The following is a 20,463-nucleotide window of genomic DNA, read 5'->3' on the forward strand; positions in this document are numbered from 1 at the left end:
GTGAAACGTCTTTTTTTTCAGGTTATTTCAATGTGTTAAATATGAAATGTGCCCTGCATTAGACTTTTATGATAAACATGACCGAACGACTAAGCATATGCAGGCTAGAAATGACAATGTTGACTGCAAATATTTGATGTCGCATGATCACGGGAACGCGCTAGTCACGAGAAATGATAGCTGAACAGTCACAGTCAAAGCTGTAGGACTGCGCGCGGCGCGCTCCTGTCATCAGTGTTCACACGCATTCGATAGGGGCTAGATTCACTAGCAGGGCCCGGATCATTTTTTCACCGAGTCGATAGGCGTTTGTTTAGCAAGGCGGACTTCCCACCGGCGGAGATTAAAAACGTGAGAGCATATGAGTATAGACGGGAAACAGAACGAACAGGATGGTTCGGGAAACCAGACACCTTTGGGTGGGAAATTTACCCGAACATGTTCGAGAGGAGAAAATTGTTGAGCATTTTAAACGGTGAGTTACACAAGAGGGTTTCAAGAGGGAATCAGCCCGCGCTATATCCCAGCTTTTCTAGTGGGTTGCTAGCAAGGAACGTATATCCGCACAGAAATCGGACTCCGATAGCCTCCAAAATTCCAAACTATAACGTTAACAATCGCAGTATGTTCAAAACGTGTTATTTGTGCAACCATCGTGCTTTAATTTGGTTCAACAGTAGCGCTAGGGCTAGCAGCCATTTGCAGTCCAACGTTAATTTTAAGACCAACGAGCTAGCTAACCGTAGCCTAAGTAAGCTAGCCATAGTAGTTCGTAGCAAGAGTGCTAAGAGACGATCTTGCTAGCATGACAGCTACGTTTGTTTCTGGTAGATTTGTTGTTTTCATTATAACTTAAATGTTCTCTTACAAACCAATACACTTTCACACGAAGTATATTTGCACAATAACCCCAAAGATCAAACATCGATTCTCACTATCCCCAGGTGGATAAGAGGTGGCTAGCGAGTTAGCTGGCCACTTTACCAGCCATGCTATTCATCTCGTTGGCTACGTCTAGCTAGCATCTGTTAGCTAAAAGGAACCGAACGTTCAGTTTGGACCGGCTGGTTTCGCATAAGAAATAACCTGCTTCAAGCCAGAACAATATTACAAAAAAGTTATAACCGTGGACATTTTTGTAAACCGTGCTTAATCCATGTGAGTACATTAAGGGGGCATTGCATGCTGATCGGATAAATCAGCTTGCTCTGTTGATCCCTAGTTCGGCGCAATGTCGTCTTGCCATCTTGTAACGTTAACTCGCTGTCCTTTAAAGAGTTGTTTCCCTGCATGAAGACGCTGATTAGCTACACCGCCAAAGTTACACATGGTTAGTTTGTATTTTGACGTGATGAAAATATACCACACATCAGGGATGCGTTCACGATAGATCCACATTTCTTCGTGTTCTTCTACGGTACTGGTTTTAATTTCTGGTTTGTTATGAAGAGGTGGCATTGGTCGACATTTCCTCAGGTTTGTGGACAACACGAACGTGGTCGCCGGACTATCGGATACGTTGCCTGATCTAGTATCACATTTTGACTTCAAATCGAAAAGAAAAAATGATTTCGCGCTTGCGGAATGGCGATAAGCAATCTTTCTTGTAGCTGCAATAGGAAAAAAACAAGCTACGTTGTACGATCTATCTTGTCAGCGATAGCTCAGACTTGCCCCACAAAAATGTCCGCTAAAATAATGTCAATACATGACAAGTCTGCGATTCTGGTCTGAAATTACTCACTAAATTGTCCATTAGACATGAGAAATTTACAAAAAAAACGAGTATTGAGGAACAGACATCAGATGAAATTCTCCTAATAGAATAATTCCCTTAATGTATGGTGCTTTCTTTCAGTGATAAGAGTAGATTTTGGCTATCTCTCTCCCCCGAAATAATTGACTTTGCATATGAATTGCTCTTGACCTGAGGTGACCTGAGTGATACCTGACCAACAGAAACTTGAGTTATTACACTGAGGAAAACAATTTCTCCTGCACAAGGCAAGAGTTGTACTTGCAGTATGTGTGACCCCAATTGACTTAACTCTTCTCCCTTGTTTTCCAGCTATGGCCGTGTGGAGAGTGTTAAGGTCCTGCGGAAACGTGGCTCAGAGGGTGGGGTGGCGGCCTTTGTGGATTTTGTGGACATCAAAAGTGCACAGAAGGCTCACAATGCCGTCAACAAGATGGGTGACCGGGACCTACGCACTGATTACAACGAGCCCGGTTCAGTGCCCAGTGCCGTGCGAGGGCTGGAGGACAACCCTCCCTCTAGCAGTCACGCCAGGGAAGTTTCGGGGTTCTCACGGGCTGCGGTTGGTCCTGTTTATGGCCCCCCCGTGTCCCTCCACGGCAGAGAGGGACGCTATGAACGCAGAATAGACGGGTAAGTGGACGAGGGCTCCCTTTCCGAAGTGCAAGGGAAGCCGAGGGGTCTGTTAAACCATTTCCCACTATCAAAGAGGTGTATATTTTGGGTTATGAAAGAGAGGAGAATAAGGAATCCATTTCAATTTGACATAGAACAAAATCTAGGGATTCTATCTTCATTCTCAGAGACCTGACTTCACTCATGGAATTATCTAAAGCCATTTGTTTTATCATTTGAAAGAATGTGTGGATGTGATATGTATTCATTCGATGTGTTGGATGTGCAGTGTGAGCCCATAACCTTTCAAATTGGATAATACACTCTTGGAAAAATTATCGTCCCTGGTGAGTTGGATGTATCACACATGGTGGAATTATCCCTATGTGGTTTGGATATTAGGAGTTCCCAGCAAAATTGGATCTATCCCACCCAAGATCTCACAGTCCAGGAATGCAGCGCGGTGCCTGGTGGATTAAACATGAAAGTAGCTTTCTTTCAGGTACACCTATAAGATTAGGGATCATTTTTTTCTTTCTTCTATCCATTTTCCCTCATCACACGTGTGATCATTGAGATTACTTTTATTCTCATGGTTGCGATGAAGCTCTGGATATGTCTCTTCTGGATTCTATGCCAGTTGAGAAAGGAGGTCCAGTATGCGAGTGTCATGGATGTACCAGTGATGCGCGGAGTACGTCATCTAGGGCTTCATGGGGTCACCACTCCTGTAGGAATGGTAACTTACTAGTTTATCACAAATTATTACAGGAGGGTATTAGTTTAAAAAAAATGAAAAGCAGAGGTTCGAAATGGAGGATTTTTCCCCACCTGAGGTCCGTGAAGACATCTGAAGACATCGTGCCTTTCTGAGGTGAGAAGATACCTGACCTGGACTTACTCTTCTGGATGTTGGAATGTAACAGCAAGCCCTTATCATGGATTATTGTGGTTCAATGTGGATGTAGGTGCCTGCTACATTTGCATTTAAACTAATGGGATTTTAAATAGAGCTCAGGCAAGTCTTTCTCTGGATTGACTAGTGTGCTCAGACAAATCTGGAATCTACTTTAAATGGAATAAACCCACTGCAAGATTTTTATTTTGCCATGCTAATGGAAACGTATAGTACTGGACTGGAATTATCTCTCCAATGAATTTTTTTTTAGATGCAATTAACTAAACTGAGTTATCAACAGGTTTTGAAGATGACTGTAAACGGAACTAATTATGGACTAAAATTTGGATTACCCCATAACCAGTTCTTAAAATGAAATTGGATATACTTGTTGCGCAAAAGTTTTACTTTTGGCTCGCTCTTCCGAAGGTTTTTTTTTTGGAATTCCCAGAGGATATATTTTCTGATCGTTTTCTCTGCACTGATGAAAATGACCAGCCCTGTAAGTCCAGAACCGGCGCTTCATTGGATAATACTATCTCCACCCCAGACTCCCACAATGCACTGCAAAAAAGAAGATACAACCGCTATCAAGTTTTTTTTTCCCTCCTGCCTAACTTGAAATTTTTTTTTTTTACATTTTTTTTGGCTTACACAATTTTCCGCCTAGAATTGTATATTGGATTAGTAGGTTCAGTTACTGCTCTGAAAAGGTTGGTATTGTCCTGCGCTATACATCTATGCCCTTTCTCTACCCCTCTCTCATCTTTATCTCCTTCTTCTCTGTCCTGCTAACCCAGGTGTGCCTTGTCTCTTTCACCCCCACTAACTCTTAGAACTTGTAGCTGAATGGCATGTCTTCTTCATCCCCTCTGTCCTGTCACACTTAGTTTCTTTGTTCTTTTCACCTTCTATGTAGTCACCTTGTGAAGGTTCAGGGTCTTCACCATACAAGGCCGGTAAAGGACTTTGGAAACAGGGCTAGGGTTAAACCTTAAAGATGCCAGCTTACAATTTTTTTACAGTTAGATATGAAGGTGTCACCACATCCATGAAGTGTTTTGTTCAGTTTTACTCATTTCTGTTCACTGGGGTACTCTGTCAATAATAAGAATAATGAAGGTTTTGAATAAAGGACAGTGTGAAATTTAAATACTTGTCAAAAATATTGGCAAAAAAAATCAACTCTGTTTTCGCTTTGAAATAACTTTAGTTAATATTTTTGTTCACAAAGATTTCAGGGTTTTCTTAATTGATCTGCCTGTTGAGTCAGATTCACTTGGTCAGAGCAGTTTGACTAAGTTATACAAATGTCTAAATCTCATGCCATAAGCAACTTCAAGAACGTAAGTGCATTGGTCTTTAAGATGCAACAAACCTCTGTAAATGTAGGTCCTGTTTGCTGACAGTTTCCTTAGCAAAGGGATCAGGTCAGGTTTAGCTCATCTCAAGTCTTGGGCCAGCAGTTGTGTGCGTAGTTTCATCCTGTTTCACTATACTGCTGCAAGGGCACATGCTACCTGAAGGCTCAAATTAAATTAAAGCATTGACACATAACATAATTTGATCTATATGGCCATAGACCATCATAGACACATTTTTTTTTTAAAGAGGACAGACTGTATCAGAGATTTTGACACCTCCATCTTTTGTCTGTTTGTCTTACAGCAGCTCTGACAGTCGAGAGCGTACCTACGACCATAGTCCCTACAGTCACCATGAGCGTGGGGCAGCCTTTGACCGGCCGCGCCACTACAACACAGACTATTACCGTGACCGTGCCATGTTTAGTTCGGCTGTGGGCTCTAGCACTGCAGCTAGTGCTATGGCCAGTGGGTTTGATGCCCCTGAGCCTCACTTTGAGTCACGCATGCGTGACCCCTTTGCACTGTCCAGCGCCACGCGCCGTGACCCTTACCGTGATGACCGGGGGCGGCGAGTAGACCGGACGTATCACCACCACCGTCGCAGCCGGTCTTCACACTCCTCACAGTCACGCCACCCCTCGCCACAGCGGACCACTGGCCAGACTTCCAAAAATCCCCACTCCCCCAAACGAGCCCCTGTCTCCCCTAGCAGAGGGCCGCGCTCACAGTCGCGCTCCCGATCATCCAGCTCGGACTCTGTCAGCAGTACCAGCAGCACGGGTAGTGGCAGGTAGGCTTAAATGTGTCAGATAATTGTGAAAATTGATGATTACATTTTTTGCTTCCTACATGAAAGTTGGCAAGGGAATTTTTTTCATGCCAGTTCGTTTAACACTATGTTTAAAGAATGTTTTCTGCTGGTTTCTGTGTACTTAACCAATTTTACATAGGTCCAAGACCTTAATCCTTAACATACAGTAAACGTGTTCTTTAATGGAACATCATTCTCCCAGCACAGTTTAGAACCAGATTCTAAACAAAAAAGCCTGGCAAAAATAACTTGTTTGCTTCATTGGCAGCAGTGACTCCAACAGCAGCTCCAGTGGGGGGTCACGAGCACGCTCAGTGCAATCAGCCGCTACACATGCACCCCCTGCCCCTCCCCCCCTGTCCATAGACGGTGACGAGCCTCGCAGGAGTTTTGGTATTAGGGTTCAGAACCTACCTGTGCGTTCTACAGGTAGACTCCTTCACCTACACACTGTTTCTTTCACTTAACATTCTGTTATTCATGAAAAGAATTGGGAGATATTCCAGTCACACTGTGAGATTGGTCTTGTCTACATTGCTCCATTGTAAGCACAAAAATACTGTATTAATGTGAATATTTGCTAAATAATCTCCTTAGACACAAGTTTGAAAGACGGACTCTTCCACGAGTTTAAGAAGTACGGGAAGGTGACATCTGTTCAGATCCACGGGGCGTCAGAGGAACGGTACGGACTAGTTTTCTTTAGGCAACAGGAGGACCAGGAAAAAGCACTCAGTGTCTCCAAAGGAAAACTCTTCTTTGGCATGATGATCGAGGTCACTGCCTGGAACGGCCCAGGTCAGAATCAATTTGTATTTGTCTTCTTTAAATGTTATAGTCAAAATGCCAACCATGACACAGCTTATAAATGATCTACAATACAAATCTACATACATTAATAAGCTAAATGCAACTTGTTGCAAGGTCAAATGAGATGAAGTCATGCATTATTTTGTTGTCAGACCAATTTAATGTATCAGCTTTATATTTACAGTTAAGAGCAAAATTATTCATACCCCTGGCAAATATTGATTTAATGTTGCTTTTCTCTTGACCAATATGTTTGTTCTGACTGAAAATAAGAAAAGGAGAAACATGGAATAAAAAAAGAAGCGTTTTCATCTTTTTTAACATTTTTATGAAAAATGCCTTGTCTAAAATAATTCATACCCTTTTAAATAATCAATAGAAACGTCTTTATTTGCGTTCACAGCTCTCAAAATGGTTCATATAATACCTACCAAGCCTCTTCACAATGATTCTAGACTGTACTTTTTAAGAGCAAACCGGGTTTGGAGTCAGGAACAATTATTTGCCATCTCTCTGGCCTTGTGCTCACTTTTTTGACTGATTGTGGTCTGGGCGCTGACACTGTAAAATGTTGATATTGTTCTCTGTTAACCATTTATTGCCTTGTTTGGTTGTATGTTTTGGATCATTGTGTGGTTTAATGGTCCAATGCTGCCCATTGGGGGAGGTCTCTCGGCAGCCTGCCTGATCTTTTCCTCCAAAAATCTTAATGTAGCCCCTTGTTTTTGTGTTACCGTTTACTTTGAGAAGTTTACCAGGTCCCATTGTTTGAAAAACACCCAAAACTAATACATTTCAATAGCTAGTCTCCACTTTGGGAATGGTGTTTTGGTGGTTGAAATGTTCACCCCATCCCAAAATGGATCACTTGGTCATCATGGATGCTGATCATGGATCACTCTTCTCCAAACATGCACAACTCAGCTTAACAAATAATTTAGCTTTTGCTAGATTTGACCCAGGGATATGGCCTGAGATTGGCATAAAAAAGGAAGCATTAAACCCAAATGACGTCATGTCTATTTCGATTGTGGGTGTGACACTAAAACAAGAAGCTACATTATGATTCTGGAGGAAAAGATCAGACAGTGTGCCGAGAGACCTGCCACAATAGGCGGCATTTGACCATTAAACCACACAATGATCCAAAACATACAGCCAAACAAAGCAAGAAATGGTTAACAGAGAACAACATCAACATTTTAGAGTGGCCCAGCCATAGTTTAGACCTCAATCCGTCAAAAAAGTGAGCACGAGGCCAGAGTGCTCGTTCCTGCCTCAAAACCCGGGTTGCTGCTAAAAAGGTGCGGTCTAGAATCATTGTGGAGAGGCTTGGTAGGTATTATATGAACCATTTTGAGAGCTGTGAATTAGGGCTGAAATGATTCATCGAGTTACTCGAATAACTCGATTACAAAAATTACTCGAGGCAAAAACCCTGCCTCGAAGCCTCGTTAAATTCCTATGACGCGCACTATGCGCGCAGTGATCTGATTGTTCCACACGGACCGTTGTTCAGGAAGCAATGTCATTTTACTAGCGCGTGAATCGTGATGCATTCTGAATTATTAGTAGCTGGCGCGATTGCGGAGTCAAGATGTCCATAAATGTCAGAGAATGTGTAAAGTTTTCAAGTAAAGTTTTGGGATCATTACATACTCAAAAAGGAAAAGAACAAGCATCTGAACCGAAAACACCCACTCCATGCTGTTTCACCAAGCGTCAATAAAGTAGGCTATCTATCTATCTACGTAGCCTATAGCCTACATTGATGTTGGCTGATTTTAATCACATACTGTATTTGTAGTGATGTCGTGATATAATGTTTAGCTTTGATGCTTTTAAGTAGTAAACTTATTCACGTTCAATTGTAAGACAGTATGACTAAAAAAGAACCCCTTCTTATACACATGCATGTACCCTCATCTTCCCTCACGCACCGCACGCGTACACACACAGGTTGCTAGGTTACCATAGCAAATAGGCTCACCCCAGAAATATTTTAGTAGCCTAATGGTAAAATTATTTGTTAGTAGTCTAATGCCAAATGCTGCAGGTGTAGAAATCTACATAAAACAGATATTTTTTTTGATGTCAGGTCTAGATTACAGCATGAAACTTGTTGTGCATATTAATACATTAAATTGCTTTCCCTCTTCTCCCTCCCATCACTTCACAACATAGCTGGGCGAACAAAGCTGTCCATACTAAGTCATGCACAAGAGGTTGCAATTTTACAGAGAGCATTTTGAACATTATTTAATTGTTTGCACTGGCACTTATAAGCACTAAATGGGTAAATTGCAATAAATGGGCTTAGTTTTGAAGCCAAATGTTGGAGTTAGAATAAATACCTCTGTGCCAATTGCTTGATCATTTTACAGCAATGTCATTTTCGTTATGCATTATTTGTTTTTGGTTGTTTAAAAATGCAAAAAAAAAAATATCCGATTAATCGATCGATAAAGTGCTAGATTAATTGATTACAAAAATAATCGATAGCTGCAGCCCTACTGTGAATGCAAATAAAGATGTTTCCAGTCATTGTTAAAAAAGGGTATGAATAATTTTGGACATGCCATTTTTCATAAAAATGTTAAAGCACTTCTTTTTTTTGATTCCATGCTTCTACCACATTGTCTTACAACCTTTTGTCATGTGGCAGTATTATTTTCAGTCAGAACAAACACATCAGTCAAGAGAAAATCAACTTTAAATTAATATTTGACAGGGGAATGAATAATTTTGTTCTTAACTGTATATGTGTATTGTAAATTCAGTAATATATGTTACAGAGACAGAAAGTGAGAATGAATTCCGCCCACTGGATGGAAGAATAGATGAATTTCATCCAAAGGCAACTCGCACTCTCTTTATTGGAAATTTGGAAAAGACCACCAACTACCAGCAGCTATTGGATGTGTTTCAGCGCTTTGGAGAGATAGTGGTATGTTTCTGTATAAATTGCCTAAAGGTTTGGTGTTGTGTAATAGTACCCATATAATGGGAATAAACAAGAGTATTTACTTATTTAGCAGACCATCTGAGACGAAAGATTTAAAGAGGTTTTTTTGCAATTGTCTTAAAGTGCAGATCATTTGAATTCTGTTCATTGGAAATCATTAAAATGTTGCCAATAATTGGTTGTATGGTTAATGGGAAATCATTGCTTTCACTCATAGGACATTGACATCAAAAGGGTTAATGGTGTTCCTCAGTATGCGTTTGTGCAGTACTCTGACATTGCCAGTGTCTGTAAGGCTATAAAGAAGATGGACGGAGAATACCTAGGAGCCAACCGATTAAAGGTTTGATCATCTATACTCGTATGCATATGTTCAAAGTGTACAATCCAGTACTAGTTCAGTGCTTGTTCATACATATCCCTTCACCATTATGACTGATTACAACACATAATTCGCCTTATTCAGGAGGCGGCCATTGTGTTAACCAAAACAAGGCAACAGGGTACACTGACTATATCATTAATGCTTTTTCTCTACCTACTGGCGAATGCATAGAACACTGTAGCTTCATTTGGTTTACAATGGCCTGAACAAGGTGAATAACACCACTGTGACTTGGTTTTTTTATTTTCAGCTTGGCTTTGGGAAGAGTATGCCCACAACATGTGTCTGGCTGGATGGTTTGTCCTCCAACATCACAGAGCAGTACCTCACCAGACATTTCTGTCGCTATGGGCATGTGGTCAAGGTCAATATGATTCACATCCTCTTTTAAGTAGTTTCTTAAATGACCTGTCTAGTACCTAGAAATTTTATATTTTGACATTCTGTTTACTTTTTAATTCCAGGTAGTGTTTGACCGATTGAAAGGGATGGCTCTCATCTTGTACAACAATACCGACTTTGCCCAAGCAGCTGTTCGAGAGACCAAAGGTTGGAAGATTGGTGGCAACAAAATTAAAGTAAGCCTAGTTATGGTATTATGATGTGTGAATATAAATTCAGGAGTAGGCTATAAAAAGTTGTAGTTCCATAACATGCATAACAATTGGTAAAATATAAGTTGTTTAATAAGAAACTTTGTTGCAAAAGTAAACAATTGTATGTGATTGTAGTATTTCACCAACTAATTTGTTACTGCAGGTTGATTTTGCCAGTCAAGAGAGTCAGATGGCCTTCTATCGCTCCATGCAAGCCTCTGGGCAAGACATAAGGGACTTCTATGAAATCCCAACAGAGAGGAGGTAAGAACCTATGTTTATATCTTGCTGTTAAATTTCACAAATAAAATGGTAGCTCTCTTCAACAAAAAAGTTTAAACAGTTGTCGATTGTTTTTAAATGAGGTCTTCTATTTGAGGTGGTCTTCAACTCCCCATACAAACAATGATTGGCTTTTAAAAAGCATTTTATTTGGACAAAATATGTTTTGGGTGTTTATAACCTCCAAGATGATCAGTTGTTAAATTCCACCCAATTTCCTTTCGCAGAGAAGAACGGAGGCCTCCTTATCATGAATTCCCAGCAGAGCGGGCATACTACGAAAATGTGCGAACTCCAGGTCTTTACACTGATGATCCTCGACGTGAATACCCTGGCAGGAGCCGGGATCGTTACTCTGAACTAGACCACTATCCAAGTGAACACTATGACCCTCGCTATCATGAAGATCCCAGGGAGTACAGAGATTACCGTGACCCATTTGAGCAGGATATGCGCAAGTACACCTACATTCAGCGGGAAAGAGAGAGAGAGCGTGAGCGTTTTGAGGCTGACCGTGGTAGATGGAGCCCCTCTCATCAGAGACGTCCGGTTACCCCTAGTGCTTCACCGTCTCCTTCTGAGCGCGTCCCAAGAGAGACTGAACGACGGGTTTATCGGCATTCTTCAGAGCGAAGTGGCAGCTGTAGCTCGCTGTCCCCTCCACCAGCACAGTTTGAAAAGCCTGAAAAGTCACCAGTGGATTATAAAACTGAAGGTCTGGAAAGAGAAATGGATTCAGTGGAGATGGAACGTGTTGCAGGTGCGGAAAGAAGCAGGCGAGGTAGACGCAAGGACAAGGGAGATAAGGAGAAAGGGGAGAGAGGCAAGTCAAGAAGAGGCAAAATGCCGTCTCCTGTTTCACATTCAGAAACTGACAAAGAGGCTTCTTTGGATGCTAACTCAAATAAAGGAAAAGCCTCAGACACGGATGGTCCTGAGAAATCACGATACAAGGGTGAAAACGAGCCTTCACCTTCTGAACAAATGTCCCGTCTAGAGCCCCAGAAAGGGGAGAGACTTGATGCAGGAAAGGGAGATGTATCAGATCGGGATGGAAAAGGCAGACTGAAAAAACATCTAAAATCTGATCTTGGAAGTGAAGGGAAAGATTTGATTCTGGAGTCAGACCGTTTAGCAGCTCGTAAAAGGCGATTTGGTGATCCTAGTGGGAAAACCATCCGACAGAAGAGAAGTAGAATGGAGGATGAGGGCATCCAGTCTCCAGAGTTTGGATCAAATTCAACTCTTGCAAAAGAGACAGAAGATATAAAGGCACTTGAAAAAGAGACACAGAAGAGAGAACATTTAAAGCCCAAGGTGGAGAGGGGGACTTGTCATTACAGTCTTAAAGAAGATCAAGATTCCTCTTCTATGTCTAGTATGAGAGGGCAAGGTTTGTGTTCAGTGGTACGGCAAGGTGAACCATCAGATCTTGATGATCATGACTCTGGGAAGAACCTTTCTGGTCCTAGTGTGTCTAGAAGGTTCTCACATGATGAGACTCTTGATCAGGAAAACAAAAGCACTGAAGAATATATCTCTCTTGACATAGATCTTTCCCAGAGCTATCGTAAACAAATGGAACAAAACCGCAGACTACGGCAACAGCAGCAGGAGCCTGATAAACTTGGAAAGCCAGGTAGTCCTCAGAGTTTGGATGCCGAAGACTTAGAACATCGCAGTTTAGTGCATGAGGTAGGGAAACCACCTCAGGATGTAACAGACAATTCACCATCGTCTAGAAACAAGAAGCAAGACACTTTTGAGTTGGATATGAGCTCGAAGAGAGAGCGTGTATACAGGAGCTTCCGGCCAAAAAGTGAAGAATCAGAATGGAATAATACAAATTCTCCAAAACCACAACAATCCTCCCAAAACACAGAAGAAGAAATTATAGATATGCCCCATCTCATGACTGTCAAAGATGTTAAGGAGGTCCCAAAATCTGAAGAAACTGTTCACCCAGACCTAGAACTATCTGTCAAAAGAGTACACACCACACAGATGGCTAAAATTAGCACTCATTTACATGGTAGTGTAGATGATGCTCATAAACGCTGGGAGAATAGGCTGAAACAAGATTTATTACCTGATCTAAGTTTCTCTGGAAGAAAACGGCTTGGTCACAAGCATTTGGAATATGGCCTCTGGCATGATTTGGAGCCTGGGGAGGTAAGGTCAGATTCTGAAGAGGATCGAGAACACAAATCGAACTCCCCAATGCCATCTACATCTCTCTCTCTTCCTGAGAGGCAGAGAGGGGACAGGTTGTCCGAGTCAAAGTTGTCCACCTCTCTGGAAAGAAATAAGTTCTATTCCTTTGCACTGGACCAGACTATCACACCTGACACTAAAGCTCTGCTTGAGAGGGCGAAGTCTCTGTCATCTTCTAGAGAAGACAACTGGTCTTTCTTAGATTATGACTCCCACTTTGCTAGTTTTCGCAGTCGGAAAGATACAGAGAAGGTTGAGGCAACACCACGGCCAACACCCTCATGGTACATGAAGAAAAAGAAAATTAGAAGTGAATCTGAAGATAAACTTGATGACAGGAAGGAGGATCCAAAGCCAGAGGAGCAGGAGCGAAGGGAACTTTTTGCCTCTCGTTTTCTTCATAGTTCTATTTTTGAACAAGATTCAAGACGCCTTCAGCACCTTGAACGAAAGCACGAGGACTCTGAACAAAGTATTGGATACCAATCCACTCAGCAAGGTGCAGTAGAGGGACAAGCTGACTCGGAACCAGTTGTGCTGTTTCATAGTAGATTCTTGGAGCTGACACGGTTGCAACATAAAAATGTTAAAGAACTCAAAGAACCTCAGCAGGAAATAAAGAGGGAAGAAATTGTAGATGGCAGCAGAATGGATAAGCCACAAGAAGAGTCACAAGACCAGTCTCAGCCAGGTTTTCAGCCTGCCATTGAACCGGCTTTAGATTCTGAAACAAAACCAGTTAGCCCTATTCAGCCTCTCCCATTGGCACAAATGGCCCAGTCAGCTAAAGAGATGTCGCCACCATTGGAGAAAAACATTTTGCAAAGTAATTCACCCAAGTCTTCTGAGCTTTCTGTGAAAGAAGAAAATGAATGTGAAAAGACTCCTGTGCCTCCACAACAGCAAGTACAAGAGGAAGAGCAACCCTCCATCAGCCCTGTATTACCTGAACCTCAGTTGACGGAGTTAAAAGAACCAATGAACTATGAACAAACTGATCCATCAATCAAAAGTGAAAAAGACATCAGTGAAGAGCAAATATCTAGTATTGAATCCAAGCCTAGTGAAGCAACAGAGACCAATGTTGAGTTAGAACTCAAGCCTGAACCTGAGGTTTTTAATCTTCCCAGGTCTGCCTCCCCAACCCCGGTTGAAGACACTGAGACCTTGAAAACTGAATCTAGTCCCATTGATGATGAACCACAAGTCAAACAGGAGGTTGACCATACTTCTGTTGATACTTTGTCTGTGGAGGAGCCAGTCTCGCCACCACAAAAATCTAAAAATAAGAAGACCAAGGCATCCCCAACAATGCCTGTAGCTCCTTTGGCATCCCCAAGTAGTGCTGATAAACAAGCCACTCGTAAGAGTGAGAGGATTGATCGAGAGAAGTTGAAACGTGCCTCTTCCCCACGAGGAGAGAAGACCGCTCCTGACTCCAAGGTGTCAGGTAAATCTCCTGTACAGGGCCCTGAGATGGAGCAGGTTACTGAACAAAGGCGAAGGCGAAGAAATGTAAAGTCTGTGTATGCCACTCCAGTTGAAGATGAGTCTACCACACAGCCTAGTAAAGAAGTAGAGCCACCACGTGCAACTAGGAAACGAGGAGGAGACAAGGAAGTGGCACAGTCACAGCAGTCAGAGCAGGACATACTTGCTGTACCAATAACCTCAAGACGAGGGCGCCCTCCTAAGAATCGGTCCAAGGGAGAGGATGCATCAGCTCTTAAGTCAAAAATTGCAGAGACGAAAGAGATTGAGGGCATAGAATTAGGAAACAGTGAAAATGTCTTGAAAACTTCAAAAGGTAAACATTCTCCTCACTCACAGAAACAACAAACAAGTCAAGCACCTGCATCTAGCACTTCTAGCAAGAAAGGGGACAAACCTTCTGACACCAGCCAGCAGGCTGATCTTTCTGAGGATATTAATGTGCCAGATTCAGCTCCCCAAAGTGATTTTGTTTCCCCAGGAGAAGGAGAGAAAACCACAGAGAATCCAAAACCGAGCATAGAAGAAGGGCAACAAAAAGATAATGTTGTTACAGATAGGGCTACTGGGAACAAAATTGACAAATCTACTGAGCCCCCAGTTGTGGAGGAATCTCCCCAAGCTGAAAAGAGTGGGGGGAGGTCAAAAGCAGCAAGATTAATTCGGAATACAAAATTGCCAACTGAAGACAAGTCCCTTGTTCTCAAGAATCTACGAATCAGGCTAGACATGACTGAAGTTAAAGCAATGCTTCAGTCTGGTGAAGAAGACATCGAGATGGAGGAATTGAACAAAAAAACAGAACTTTTGCCCAAAGATGAAGTTATGGAAAGCTCTCAAGAAAATGAAGTTACACAAAGTGATAATGATGAGGCACCATCAGACTCCATAATCACCAACCCTGCTGAATCTCTCTTATCTCGTGAGATTGAACTTGAGCAAGCCGTAGAAAACATTGCTAAACTTACTGAAGGTCCCAGCCCCCAGCCATTCAAAAGCCCCACAACAGAGGCACCTATTCCAGTGGTCCCACTTCCTGTTGAACCAGAGCCTCCAACAGTGGTTGAGAAACCTGCTAATCCTGCTAGTGAATACGAGCTTGCTGCTGCTATTGATTCCATTACATCTGAAGACCTTTCCTGCACATTGCCACAAGAGCCAGCCATCAACACTGTGATTGAGTCAGAACCAGCAATCCAGCCATTTGTAACTGATTCTAAGGCTATGGAACCTAGTTTAGGCAGTGCTCCTATTCAGGAGGAGACCGGTCCAACAGGAACTCCTAGGAAAGGAGCTAAAGGCAGAGCTAAAACAACAAAGAGGTCCAAAACCCAGAAGCCTGCTGCCAGCAGAAAAGAATTTGTTAAAGACAGTGTAGCAGAACCTGACAGCTCACAAATGAATGTGCCAGATCCAGTTATAGACACTAATGCAGTTACAGAGAATCCATCTGCAACATCGATAGTTATTACCTCCCCTTCAAAATTGAAGGCATCATTAAATGTGTCCCATCAAACAGACAGTGTTTCTGAAGAACCACTCAATGATGAACCTACACATGGAAGATCTGCAGGCCTTGTGAATAAAAGTCCAAATATTCTTAAACCGCCACAGCCCTATGAGTGTACCCCTCTCTCTCCAACATCGTTATGTCTCAAACCCTCACACAGCAGCAAACTTCCCCTTCTTCCAACAGACCGATTTAATCAGTCCAGGGACACCCCAATGGTACCAGTAGCTCAAGGAGAAAATCCAACGGTCTCATCTGGACTTGAAACCCATGACCCTGACTCAAGTAACAGTGACTTGCGTAAAATTCTAATGAAGCCTAAAAATATCCCCCTCTCAGCCACCAACACTGCACCAGGAAACATGCCTACCCACCCACCAAGAGAGAGTGAATCTCCATCTGAGATGGTAGCCAATAAAAACCCTCTACCAGAAAGTCGGCATTCATATTTGCCTGCTCAACCTGTTGTCCGGTCCCCAGGCTCCCTCCCATCTACAGAGACTAAACAACTCTTTGGAGAGAAAACTGTGATTTCTGTCATTGCTTCCACTGCCACCTCAGTCATAAGTCGTATCTGTAACACTCCTGAATCTGAGGAAAAGGCAAATATCCCAAGGAATAATCCATATGGGGAAAAACAACTTCCCAAGCAAATGTTTCAAACAAGTATGGAGGAGAGTAGCACTTACCATGGAGCAACTGTGGGAGATGAAGGTGGAAATGCAGGACGTTTTGTGGTTGAAAGTGCAACTCTTAGTACAGGGCCCAGTCCTGGTTTGAGGGTAAACACTTCAGAGGGTGTGGTAGTGCTTAGTCACTCTGGTCAAAAAATGGAAGGACCACAGAGGATAAGTGCAAAAATTAGCCAGATTCCTCCAGCTAGTCCTGCAGACATGGAATCTCAACAGCTGGTTTCTATGCCTCAGATGAAACCAGATCATTATGCCCAGACTCCTAGTGCCAAGTGTCCTCTTGTTCCCTCAGATCATGGACATTCCCACAAGACCCAATCAGGTGTCTCCACCAAACAAGAAAATTCTTTGGACAAGATGGAAACATATCAAGCAGGTGGTCAAAGTGGAGTTGTAAAAAGGTTGCAGCAATCTGGTGGCAATCAACAGGTTATGAACTACCATCACTCAGACTTTCCTATGCTCATGAAACATCCAAAGAAAGCAGAAGGAGCAGAACCTCTCAGTGATGGTGCTAAACCTCCCTGGGCATCTGCTATAAGTCCAGCCATAAGCCCTCATCTCCCGTCGTCAGCTGGCAATCCTGTTGGGTTCTTACCCAACACCCCTACAGATAGAGGTCCATCTCACCTTAGTGGGATTAAAGAGCCTCGTTCTCCTCGGAAATCTGGCCACCCTCATTCTCCTTTTACCAAAGTGTCTCCCATTGGCTCTTCCTCTCCAAAAGCCATTCCTGTGGTCCTGCCCTCTGGCTTACCGCCCATGTCGCAATATGTCCCAAACGTCCATCACCCAGAACAGTCAGTCATCATGCCTCCACACAGCAGTCATGGAAGCATAGGGAGAATGTCACCACACCGTGTTGGCCAGACCATTCCAATTGGACACTTGTCTCAAGGAGATGTTAGAGTTAACACTCCTCCATTGGCTATGATGAATTATGGAATGCATTCTGATCCATTGTCATCACCATGGTCAGGGCCTCCTCAACAGTGCCCAACATCTCCTCAAGCAGGAGGAGGCAGAGATATGGTTCTGAAGGTCAATCCTGGCAATACAAGGTCACATGAGGCAAATGAAGAAGATACAAGACGATACCAGGCCTTGGGAAGACCAGCAGCCACTTCCCTTAAGCCAGAAACCTTGCCACAAGAATATCGTGGAACTCTACATGGTGGCTTGTCACTGGACCGTTACAACATTGCAGGGAGGGATATGCGTGTGCTCATGCACCATCAGCAGGGGGAGCGCCCTGCCACAGAGTTGCACCAAGGTCCTGAGCCTGTCCCATCTTCGTCCAGCGCCACCAGCATAACTGCTTCCTTGTCACCAAGAGCTCACCTACTGTCCAAAAATGTTCCTGAGAAGGACACCTTGAAATCATCAGAGGTTAACAGGCCACTTTCACCTGTTACGAAAGAGGGAATTATTGGCATCCGTGGAGCTATGCCTGCCATTGCCTCGCCTCAACGGATTCAGTTGCTGTCATCAGGAACGAGCCCAGCATTCTCAGAATACCCAGCTGTGTATACCAATATTAGAAGTGTCCCTTCACAGTTTGCAGAGAATTCTCCTTTAAACATCAGCCAAGCTCCACACATTGCATCTACACAGGTAATAAAAGCTTTTCTGCTTTGACCAAAAATATATATATATATAATATAATATTATATATATATATATATATATATATATATATATATATATATATATATATATATATATATATATATATATATATATATATAATATTATATTATATAATGAGTCCCAATGAATTTTGATTGTGTTTGGAAGGCTCCTCAAGATCCAGACCGCAGCCAAACACTAAACGAGGGTAAAGGGGAACAGATGGAACACCAGTCTGTGAACATGGTGCAACTTTTAACGGTAAGACAGAGTAAAAGTATTTCAAAGTATACTTTACAGTTACAAAGTGTGTGTGTGTAAGTAATAAAGATATACTGTATTAGTCGATTTTTCATCATAATTCTTAAAAATATTCGACTAATTCTCTGAATAATATTTTGGCTAGAAATGGACATCCCTAATCTTTAAATCATAGTATATCTGGTCTTCTCTCCACAGAAATATCCCATTATTTGGCAAGGCTTGTTAGCTCTGAAGAATGACACTGCTGCGGTCCAGTTACATTTTGTGTATGGAAACAAGGCCCTGGCTGTGCGCTCTTTACCCTTGCAAGAAGGAGGGGCTCTCTTGCGCATCGTCCAGAGAATGAGATTAGAGGCATCACAGCTGGATAGTGTGGCTCGAAGGATGACTGTAAGATTTCTTTGTGTCTTGCTATGTAACAGAAAGTAGTCTGAAGTATGTGATATTACTTGCTGATGAATGTATGAAATTGTTCTTAAAATGAATGAGAATGAATATCAACCTTTTCTCTGCATTAGGGAGATAGTGAGTTCTGCCTGTTGCTGGCGATGCCTTGTGGGCGTGACCAAGATGATGTCCGTAGTCAAACCCAGTTCCTCCGAACAGCTTTCATAAACTACCTGCAGGCCAAGCTGGCAGCAGGAATCATCAACATCCCAAACCCAGGCTCCAATCAGGTGAATAGACAGCCATGTAATTTTGATACCCATGATGGTACAGTGGTGTAAACATTGTGTGTGTGTGTGTGTGTGTGTGTATTTTCCCTTCCAGTCACTATTCTAGTTTTTCAAAATATTAAATGTGCATTTTAAATTAATCTGGCATCCCTGCTGTCTGAATAAAAAATAATTAAGTGAGCTTTTCCCTCTTTGCCCCACAGCCGGCCTATGTGCTTCAGATCTTTCCGCCATGCGAGTTCTCTGAGAGCCATTTGTCACGGCTTGCGCCAGACCTCCTGAGTAGGATCTCCAGTATCTGTCCACAGCACCTCATGATCGTCATCACTTCTGTGTGACATGTTGGATTATCTTGCACAGTCGCCTTCGCTGCCTTTCCCTACCCCTACACCTTCATGGACACACTTTTCATCAAGATAATGGCGTTATCTTGATACGTTTTTGGAGCTGGGAGTCCCTGAGAATTTAAGTCCGTCTCGATGGAACATTATCTTTTTCTATCATTCGTAATTTTTTTTTTCTCATTTTTTCCCTAATCCAGTCTCTCCTGCCTGGTGTTTGTGTTTCTCTGAGGAGCTCAGGGAAAGGCCAACACGGAGCCCTGCTCCAGACGATGTACAGTCTTATCTGATCATTTCTCTGCTGTATTTGTATTTATTGGTGGTGTTATTTTATTGTTCCTTTTTTTTACAAAATACATGGAAAAAAATCAGGATGTTTGAAGAACAAAGAAATGACCATCAAAGTGGATTTACTTCTTTTGTTTCTTCCTTCTACAGAGATTTTGGCTTCAATAAAACACAAACGGAATATTAATATCCATGTACAATACATTTTGGGTTTTCAGTATAGCAATTATGTACAAATGACTGGGTGAAAATTCCTTTGAGGGAATTAACCACAGAATTTTTTTTTTTTTTTTTTTAAAGACCATCACCTACACTGCTCCAGACTCCACTCTGCTACTAAGCCAGGTTTACTTTTCGCCTCACGCCGCATCAGATGAGCAGCAGTAGGATTTTGGAGTTTGGATGGCTGGACTGTAAATATTTTAAATATTTAAACTTTTAAACAAAATGGTTGGAGCCCCCGAGATGCCCTCCTAATGTCATACCGCAGACTGAACTGGACGAGGAGACAAAACAGAGACAAACATTTAACATGAGATGTTATTGTTTGTGATGTAAATACTAGCTAGGATGTAGGCTGGCAGCTCTTGGATGGGTTGTTCTGGGCACTTCACATTTTGTTACTCAAATAATAATAAAAAACATTGACAATTTGTGATTCATTTTGTTTTCATTCCTGGTTCTTGTTCTCAGTGATTCACTCAGATCCCAGACAAGCTTACCCTGACTAAGATAAATGTAAATAATACAATTCTAACAGAATGATTACCATCTGGTATCCTGGTTAAAACCAGACTCATTCACTTTGTGAAGAGTTTGGGCACTCACAATTGGGAAACATTTCCAGCTCTAGCATGGTGAAGGGCGTAGAC

General features: G+C 42.3%; 1 protein-coding gene across 5 annotated transcripts; it reads left to right on the plus strand.

Moving 5' to 3' along the window:
* Positions 1–162: 162 nt before the first annotated feature.
* si:ch1073-335m2.2 (msx2-interacting protein) lies at positions 163–20,244 on the plus strand. Of its 5 annotated transcripts, none has more exons than XM_048253964.1 (15): positions 163–475; positions 2,069–2,389; positions 4,938–5,426; positions 5,716–5,876; positions 6,045–6,245; positions 9,053–9,204; positions 9,440–9,565; positions 9,858–9,971; positions 10,072–10,185; positions 10,367–10,467; positions 10,713–18,006; positions 18,190–18,282; positions 18,481–18,675; positions 18,804–18,962; positions 19,166–20,244. In XM_048253964.1, exons 1-15 carry the CDS (start codon positions 393–395, stop codon positions 19,298–19,300), a joined length of 9,738 nt encoding a protein of 3,245 aa, XP_048109921.1. In that variant the 5' UTR covers positions 163–392; the 3' UTR covers positions 19,301–20,244. The 5 variants fall into 5 exon arrangements, with proteins under 5 accessions (XP_048109921.1, XP_048109922.1, XP_048109924.1 ...); XM_048253965.1 differs by having other exon boundaries at positions 5,719–5,876; XM_048253967.1 differs by having other exon boundaries at positions 4,941–5,426.
* Positions 20,245–20,463: the final 219 nt, after the last annotated feature.

Source organism: Alosa alosa, chromosome 10, assembly GCF_017589495.1.
Source record: "Alosa alosa isolate M-15738 ecotype Scorff River chromosome 10, AALO_Geno_1.1, whole genome shotgun sequence".
Lineage (NCBI taxonomy): Eukaryota > Metazoa > Chordata > Actinopteri > Clupeiformes > Clupeidae > Alosa > Alosa alosa.